General features: G+C 42.4%; 1 protein-coding gene across 2 annotated transcripts in view; it reads right to left on the bottom strand.

Moving 5' to 3' along the window:
* Positions 1-8,240: 8,240 nt before the first annotated feature.
* Positions 8,241-10,070, bottom strand: part of ESR2 (estrogen receptor 2) — a 45,267-nt gene continuing 43,437 nt past the window's right edge. For both annotated transcript variants that reach the window (XM_068964810.1, XM_068964814.1), the window contains one exon: positions 8,241-8,427. In XM_068964810.1, the coding sequence (XP_068820911.1) occupies positions 8,241-8,427 (187 nt within the window). The remainder of the gene's footprint in view (positions 8,428-10,070) is intronic.

Here is a 10,070-nt window from a genome sequence, read left to right as displayed (position 1 = left end):
AAACAAAACAAAAAGCCATACCTTCGTCATAGTGGATTATATTTACAAAGCCATTAAATGTCATGCGTAATCCTCCATAGAGCAAAAATTATTTTAAAAATATTTGAGGGGATTTATGTGTTTTACTATTTTCGAGCTAAGATTTATATTCTACTGTTTTGTAGGGGTGATGAGGGCAGCACAAGCTGGATGTGAAAGGATCATTTCACTCAGATTTTTTATCCCCAGCTCCCTCCAGAGCCAACTAACACATAGTGTTTAATGAATGTTAACAGACAAAGCCATCTGCCTTTCCTACAATTCCAGCACCACTGTCTATTTCCCACCCAAATGGAGTGTGTAATGATAAGTTACTGATCCAAATGGAACAGAATAGAGAGCCCAGAAATAAACCCACACACCTACGATCAATTGATCTTCCACCAAGGAGGCAACAATATAAGTGGGAAAAAGACAGTCTCCTCTTCAGCAGGTGGTGTTGGGAAAGTTGGACATCTGCATGTAAATCAGTGAAGTTAGACCACACCCTCACACCATGCACAAAAATAAAATGGCTTTAAGACTTAAGACATGATACCGTAAAACTCCTAGAAGAGATCATAGGTGAAACATTCTCTGACATAAAGGGCACCAGTGTTTTCTTAGGTCTCCCAAGGCAATGGAAATAGAATCTAATCAAACTTAACCAGCTTTGGCATAGCAAAGGAAACCATTCGACAAGAGGACAACCTACAGAATGGGAGAAAGTATTTGCAAACGATGCAACCAACAAGGGCCTCATTTCCAAAATAATATACAAACAGCTCGTACAACTCAACAACCAAAAAACCCAACCCAAAAATGGACAGAAGACCTAAATAGACATTTTTTCAAAGAAGAAATACAGATGGCCAATAGGCATGGGAAAAGATGCTCAACATTACTAGAGGAAAGCAAATCAAAACTACAATGAGGTACCACCTCACACCGACAGCCATCATCAAAAGGTCGACAGTGCACCCTGCATTCATGGCAGCACCATTCACAATAGCCAGCACATGGAAGCAACCCAAATATCCATCAACAGAGGAGAGGGTAAAGAAGATGTGTATACACACACACACATATGCACACAGTGGAATACTGCTCAGCCATAAAAAAGAGCAAAATAATGCCTTTTGTAGCAACATGGATGGACATAGAGATTCTCACACTGAGTGTAAGAGAAAGACAAATATGATATGGCTTATATGTGCGATCTAAAAAAAATGACAAATGAACTTATCCACAAAAACAAAATAGTTACAGATTAGAAAATAAGATTATGGTTATGGAGGGGTAAGGGTGGGAGAGGGATGAATTGGAAGATTGGTATTGACACATACACACTGTTATCTATAAAACAGATAACTGATAAGGACCTACTGTATAGCGCAGGGAACTCTGTAATGACCTATATGGGAAAAGAATCTAAAAGCGAGTGGATATATGTATAACAGATTCACTTTGCTAAACACCTAAAACGAACAACAGTGTAAATCAGTTATGCCTCAGTAAAAAAAATCAACAAATAACAAATGCTGGAGAGGGTGTGGGAAAAAAGGAACCTCCTACACTGTTGGTGAGGATGTAAACTGGTGTAACCACTATGGAAAATAGTATGAAGGCTCCTTAGGGAGGCTAAAAATAGAGTTGTCAGCCACCCCACTCCTGGGCATATATCCAGACAAACTATAATTCATAAAGGTAAATGCACCCTTGTGTTCACAGGAGCACTATTCACAGTAGCCAAAACATCAAAAAACCTAAATGTCCATCAACAGATGCATGGAAAAAGGAGGTGTGGTGCATATATGTGATATCACTCAGCTGTAAAAGAGAACAAAACACCACCAGCTGCAGCAACATGAGTACCACTTAGAGATTATCATGCTAAGTCAAGTCAGAAAGAGAAAGACAACATGGTATCGCTTAAATGTGGAATGTAAAATGCGACACGAATGAACCTACCTATGAAACAGAATCACAGACAGATAACAGACTGGTGGTTGCCAAAGGTGGGGTCGGGGGAAGGATGGAGTGAAAGGTTGGGGTTAGCAGACATAAGCTTTTATATAGAGAATGGGTAAATAAGATCCTACTGTATAGCACAGAGAACTATATTCAATATTCCATGATAAACCATAATGGAAAAGAATATTAAAAACAAAAGTTACTGATCCAGTTGCTTGGTTACCTGGTCCTAACCTGCATCTCTTGACACTCAGGAGATATATGGACTTGAAGCAATCCCAATACTGCTCTTCTCTGCAAAGCAGAAACCTCAGGGGACCAGGGCAGCTTGTCAGTAGATGAAGCCCAGACTTCAACGCTGGTGGTCCTGCTGTGGCTCAGACGCTCCAGGATGTGTGCAGTTCACCAGCAGCTTTGCGTAAAGGGACCAGCTGAAGGGACTCTGTCTTCATTTTACCACACAACCTCCAAGTCTTTTCTAACTCTAAAATAATTCATCTCTTTTCAAAGATTACAATAACCCTACAGGGAAATTTAAGTGAAAATATTACCACCACTTATTTCTTTAAGTTTAGAAGGTCACGCCCTAAACTGATGCATTGCATACCAGGATTTTTATATTCGTGAGCTGCATTTTACTTGATCACACAGTGCCTTTGTTCATAAATCACAAGTGTGAAATCAGCTGACTAAAGATTAAATTACTGCTGTTTAAAAAGTCTTCAAGGTTAAGTCAGAGATTCTTAACTCAATATGTAAGCATTTTGTTTATGTGCCTTTTTTCCCGGATGAGTGTCTGATTTTCATCAAATTCTTAAAGAGCTCTGCAAACCTAAAACAGAATAGAATTCAGAATAGATTGGGAACACTGATGACTTAGCCTAATTGTTGAAAGTTCTTATATTCCCAACAAATACATTTCTAAAACCAAAACTATGAAAAAAAAAACCACTTTATTTAGCTTATGTCACATTAAACTTCTTTCTGCAACAGTTCCATAGACATTAAAGGCACACAACAAAGAAAAAGTCATACCTGGAGGAATGGAAAGCAGATACCGAAATCTGCTTTCACACAACAGCAAACATTCATTTGCCAAAAGGCCCATAATTAAAAGCCTGCTTAATGGTACAAAGCATTCATCTGGAAAAAAAAAAAATCATAAATTATAGCGGGCTTGGAGGTACACAGGATCATCAAATAACAAAGTTACAGGACGTACAGTCATAGCACTTAGACACCCAGCACAGAGAGAGAGGGCTAGCATCATCAGACCTTGGTCCTTCCCATAAAGGAAGCCCACCATCCCATCACACTGATTGGCCCCACAAGTAAGCAAGCATTCAAAAAAAGAAAAAGGATCCTTGATTCCAATTCAACAAAAAGGGTTATAAGGATAACACTGCAGAGAATGCACATCTTCCAGCTGCCACGGGAGCTAAAGTTCCAGCAACTTGGAGAGCTACACGAATAAATGCATGCATTCAAGTGCTGCAGTAGACCAGACTCAGTGAGGAAGCATTGGTGCCTGAAAGGTGTGAGAATTTTACACAGGTAAGTTTCCAGGGAATCTACCTCACAGCAATACATCTGGGGAATGGTAGCAGATAGGAGGAAGTGGTAACAGCGCTGCCCACGAGCACAGAAGCCCAGGATGGGAGCAGGGATGAGAGAATTCATCTTTTTTTCCCACCTGTTTCCAGGGCTGTTATTCTATAAAGCTTTGTACAGACCCCATCTACATGGAGAAGGTAGATGGTACAGTAGAAGGAGCCACAACGTAACCGTCTCTGCTCCGTGCACCGAGACACCACTCCATGCACCGAGGCCTCGCTCCGTGCACCGAGACGCCGCTCACACAGCAGACTCCTGTGGAAGCAAGGCTATAGCAGGAGCGGCGCTCGCCAGGCAGGCTGAAGACCTGAATTCGGGTCCAAGTTCTGCCATAAGTAGTTGTATGATCTTGGGCAGGTCTGTGTACCTCCTGTATAAAAGACGGGACTGAGCTCCTTGTCTACAGGAGTGTTCTGGAAATGAGGCCACAAGCAGGCCCCAGTTTGAAACCAGAGTAGCCACACACGTCAGACTGCATTTGACAAATGGATTCTGCAGTCTAAAAATATTTTTCCTTTAGTTTGTTAAAGTTGCAATGATTACTTTCAGCACTGGAACTTCAACTGCCTATGTTCAGCCCTGTCACTTACTCCCTATAGGATTTTGAGCAAATCTGCTTAGAACTCGTTTCCACAGCCAGAAAACTGGGTTAGTATGGGGATTAAATATGAATGTATGAGGCACTGAGCACTGCGTCTGGCACAGTCCCTGTTCCACAAATACTATATTTAGGTATTAATGTATTTTTATCATTTCCTTCATATAACCTTTATAATGTCCTTTTAAGACTTTTTAGCAGCTTAAAGAAATGTGTCAAATCTTATATAAAAATGTTTGGTTTCAAAATAAGACTAGAAACTGACGATTCACCTTTGAATTTGAAAAAGTGTTAATATATGCAAGTTTCTTAGCAGATTAAAATAACCAAACTGTTTTCACATGCTAGAACATTCTAGAATTGCTTCAACTTAGCTTATATATATATATTATATATATGCATATATAACATAGTTCTGCCAAGAATTGGGAACTAATAAATTTTTTTTATGAAACTAAAAATAATTGCCCTTCCAGTTGAGTTAGCAAAGGAAGGAACCCAGATAAAGACTGTCTCACTGAAGAGCTTTTGTTGAATTTGCATTATTTTTCAATACAGTTAAGACCCTCCAGAAATGTTTTTAAGCTGACAACTTAATTTTCTGTTCCTACCACAATTTTTGAAGAAAAATCAGTTCGAAATTATTTTAGGGTTGAATCCTTTGTAGTTAGTCCTGGTGGACACTGAGCATGTGAGAGGCCTGAGGCCAGACAGAGAGGATGTGGTGAGGGCAGAGGGAGACAGAGTCAGAACGACAGCTCACGGTGCATTCTCCCGGGGGGTCATGAGGGTTCTCTTTAGGGGCTGCCAGCTCTCCTGGGAACCTGCGTGAACACTCTCATGAACACTGTGTTTTCTGTATTAAGAATATCCCATGTTAATTATTTTATTAAAATTTGTCTATATGATTCCTATATTAGACACATGTTTTTGGAATTTAGCTCAAATCTCACTTATCTCCCACAAGTAAGTTTCTCACATTAAATGATCAAAGTGGAGGAAAGGAAACTCACCATACGAATCTAAGGCAAAGATGAGCATCCCTTTTCCGTAAGACATAAAGATGTAGTTGGGTGGGTAATTTTTTTTTCCCCAATACTCAGTTAATTCTTATTTACAGTTGTCACAGGTCCTATTCTCCCTAGTTAATTCCTTTTAAAAACTGAACTTGAAAACACTGAAATCTGTGCTTAGCTATGGCAGAATTTTAAGTTGCCCATGGACCATTTGGGTGGTTGGTGTTAGTTGCCTAGTCATGTCCGACTCTTTGTGACCCCATGGACTATAACCCGCCAGGCTCCTCCGTCCATGGAATTTCCCAGGCAGGAATACTGGAGTGGGTTGGCATTTCCTCCTCCAGGGAATCTTCCCTATCCAGGGATTGAACTCAGGTCTCCCGCATTGTTGGCAGATTCTTTACCGTCTGAGCCACCAGGGAAACACTTTGGGTGATTAGATACCCTCCAAATAGAAGACATTTAAGAGAAAGCACTATTTAAGAGAAATGGTTCATCTTTAAAACAAACATGGAGGGTTTACTCAAAACCCATAAAAACAGCAGCCTGATTTTTCAGTTTGCAATCCTTAGAGGAAGAATTTGGAGTGACTGGGAACTGATGTACACACTACATCTGAAAAGCGGAAAGGGCCTTAGGGTATTCAAAACAAAACAAAGAACACCCTTAAACGACATACCATATTATCTCAACTGCCTGCTTGGCCTAGATGCCAGTCTAAGAGACAGCCTTGCACCAGGGCAGCCTCTCGGGTTGGACTGACTCACCTGTATCCCCAGCACACCAGGTGAGACCACAGCCAAAAAGAAATGACCAAAAATGTTAACATCCTCCTCACAGGCTAAATCCAAATGCAGTGAAACAAGCAACCTCAAGCAGCATACAGGAGTGTTTGTGGGAGGTGGGCAGTGGGCACTGAAGGAGTTTTCGTGACAGCAAGCACCATGTGGGTGACAGACAGGGTTTGGCACAGACAGGTGCTTGGACACCCGAGACCAGTCGGATGCCTTCCTTGGCGTCAAAATCCAGCCTGAAAAACTTCACTATGCAGTCATGGGATGGTGGCTTGAACCTCATTCTGTATTATTTTTGTTGTGTTTTTAATGTTGTTTTTTTTTTTTCAAACTGGTCATCTTTTTATAAATACAATTGAGAGAAATTCATCAGCAAATCATTGTTCTTCAAATAACTGCCTTCTTTGCCTCCCACTTCCCACTCTCTAGCCTCCATCGCCTTGTTTGCCATAAGGGGTCCTAAACTGACTGAAAAGAAAGAAAATTGACCAAAAAACACTGGTTCCCTGGTTCCTATAAAATCTGAACTATCTGCTGTACTAAAGCTGCACCACTGAGTCACTAAGAATAATTTCAAATCCCCTCAGAATATAGAATAAGAACACAACACTGTGTTCTTCTTGGTACATGGTCAAGTGTTTCTGATTCAGCTTTGCTCAACATTTTTAGTAAAACTGCATCAATATCAAAATTAACAATTATTCAAGATCACACTGGCGGAAACCAACCTTATGTTATTGGATGTAATCTTCCTAAAGACTTAGATTTACTGTGGTGAGCACATTCTGTATTTACTGTTTTCAAAAAGAAAAAGTGTTTAATCTCCTATTACAAGGTAATTTTTAAAAACATCACAAAAATCACATATGATTATCTAATTGCTCTCTTCCAAAGTATAGATGTAAACTCACTTTATGCATTCACTATGCTCCTGAAAATTTGTATGAAAACTTAAATTTTTAAAAAATGAGTTAAAATTGTAATTTCAGAGGTGCTTTATCATTGTGTCCTATTTATGTTCCACTTGGAATAAGAACTAATATTTTACTAAGTTTTTATTTCACCCAACCCACCATATAAATGTTCTGATAAGAAAATATTTTAAAAGAGCCCTAGGGTATAAAAGCCTTTCTTCTTGCTATAAATAATTACCCTAACTCTCTCTCTCTTTTCTAATAGAGCTCACAATCTTGTTCAAGTGGTGTGCTCATCCCGTCTATACAGTTTGATCCTGAACCTGACACGCTGATGCTGACGTGTGTGTAGCTATTCATCCTGTGGATCAGCACACCTCACACACACACAGCCTGCAGTGTTCCTGTCTCCCCTGGGTGGCTGATGTGGCAGCTGTGGCTGCCCCAGGGAAGCATGGTGGCTGTGACCCACACCCACAGGAGAAACCCCATTCCTGCAAACACTGGTCCTTTCTCCAGCACACATGCTGAACTCCTTGGGACACAAGAGTTTTAAGAAAGGCAATTCCAGGAGCAGAGTATTTATATCTCCACATTTCTTCTCCATGGAGGTGAAAACACACACACCCCAAATAATTCACAGGCTCTCTGAATGCAAACCAACAGGGGTGAACCTGCAGGAAGGCGGCAGCAAGGTCTTGGGGGAAAAATGTGGCTCCCACCCCAGCCTGACCACTGGCTCCCTAGGTCACGTTCCCTCTGGCCTTGGACAGAATCATTGCAATGTATGACCATCCATCCTCACAGGCCAGTTAGCTGATGATCACTGTGGTTTTCAGTCCTACAATCAAGTGGTCCAGAAGGCAGCACACAAAGGAATCAAAGGGCAGCTTAAGTGGCACAGAAAAGGTTAGTCCCCTTCTGTGCGTGTCCTACAGTTTCTCCCCTTTCTCCCCAACAGCCCTTCCAAGTCAGTTTCCTCCAGTTACTCCAAAATCCCTAAGATATTTTCCAGAGAGTAGGAGGGAGATGGGAAGTAATGGAGTGACCACAATGAGACCCCTTGAGGCCAAGCCAGACATAAACCTTGTACTCAAACTCTGCCTCTGATGACAGAGTACTGGCTTTTGCACCCTGACTCCCAGGAGATGGGGAGGTTGGGGAAGGATGGCATCAAGGAGCCACAGGAAGGAGCACATAGCAGAAAGCCAAGGAAGCCCGCCCCCTTCTGACGGGGCTCGCGGTTCGTGCTGGAGTTCACGCTTCAGCCTCTGACCTTCTCTGCAGCCTGACCACAGCTCAGGGCTGGGCGTCACTGAGCCTGCGGTTTCTGGGAGCCCTCTTTGCTCTCACTGGCCTCCGCCAGGTTGCGCTCAGACCCTGTGACCAAAGGCTTGTTGCTGCGAAGCGTGTGGGCATTCAGCATCTCCAGCAGCAGATCGTAGACGGGCACCACATTTTTGCACTTCATGTTGAGCAGGTGTTCCATGCCCTTGTTACTGGAGAGACAAAAGGGGCTGAGATTCCTTCCTGAAGCAGCCACGGGAAGCCTGACATCTCCCCGACTCTCCCCCATGGAGCTGGTCCTCACCTTCACCCCAGCATGACCCCCAGCCCTCTGCTCTATGGTTCTTGCATCTGGCTCCTCCAATGATCTGCAGGTGAGGATGAAGCCAATGTCCTGTGGACGATGGTGTCCCACCACCCACCCCAACAACTTGACCCCTAGTGTGATGGGGTCTCTGAACACCACAGGTACATTTTCATGGTCTTTGAAAACACTGAGCCATTGCTATTGGGAGAAATAAGGGTTAGGTTCTGAGAGATTCTGGTCCCAACATTTTCATCAGCCCATTAATACATAATCTTGTTTCTTCTGAGTTATTGCTTAAAGGGCCTTATTTAACATGAATCATTGATTCATTAACATTTCATTCACAGCCTGTAGCACTAAAATTCATACCTGAATGAAACTTATCTAACGCATTTTCTCTGTAAGCACATCACAGGCTTCTTGCACTTAGGAACTAGACAGTACTTTAGCACTATTCTTGGGGATTCTTTTTAGACTATGAAATCTCCAACAAAGCACAAAATGCCAAAACAAGGTACTAAATAGACCATATAACACACCCTTGTTTACACTCTGAGAGCAGAAATGAGAAGGCAGAGCAAGCAGCACCTGGTACGACCTCCACTGGGAACGTACGTGTGGGTAACTCAAGTTTTCTGCCAGTCTGCACATGTCCTCGAATGACCTCAAAAGCACCCTGAGTATTGATTTGGGGGTTACAAATACAGTTTAGCAAGCAGGCAAATTCACAAGTAGAGAATCTGTGATTAATGAGGATGGACTGTTTCTGCTCTATAAATGGTCATGTGCTGAGTAATCATTAAAGAGTAAACAGAGCAGAGCTCATTTCCACTTCCTCCCCCTTGTTGAAATCCTTGAGGTGTGTTGTCTTTTCTCACCGCCCCTAGACTTTCCTCCTCCTCAAGGGAGCATTTACCTTCCTTCCTCTTCCCCACTCCTCCAGCCCCAGCACCCCACCCTCCTCCTGGGTGATGGCCAGCACTGAGCCTCATGGCACCGGCATGAAGCCGCCATCAGACATCATCTCCCTCCTTGAGCACACACAATGTCCATTTCCTGGATACACTCTACCCATGCACTGCCTTCCCAAACCTACACGGCTCACTAGTTCTCTTAATCCTGATATACTGGAAGATGGATAAGGTAGACTTGCCACCTTGAAGGGAAAATGATCTCCTGAAAGGAAAGGCGGGCATCATCAGTACACACACTGATGGCTCTTATAGAATGCAGTTGTCATAGCCGCTTTATGGTGTCTTGTTAACAAGCCCCAGCTCGCTCTCCTTGCCGCACGATAGACAGCAAGAGACAAGGTGTTGAGGCAGGGAATACAACTTTAGGCTGACCAAGAGGATGGCAGACTAATGTCTCAAAATAACCATCTTACAAGGGTCTGGATGCCAGGTTCTTTTATAGATCAAAGGTAGGGGGAGATTGGGAAACAAAAATAAAAAGGCCACTAATTTGGCAAATATCTCCTAGAATGGCAAATCTTGGGCAGGGGATGTGCTGCAAGGATATATAATATCCTTTTCTATAGCAAGAAAA

Source organism: Capricornis sumatraensis, chromosome 2 (assembly GCF_032405125.1).
Source record: "Capricornis sumatraensis isolate serow.1 chromosome 2, serow.2, whole genome shotgun sequence".
NCBI lineage: Eukaryota > Metazoa > Chordata > Mammalia > Artiodactyla > Bovidae > Capricornis > Capricornis sumatraensis.
This window is presented reverse-complemented; position numbering and strand designations above follow the sequence as displayed.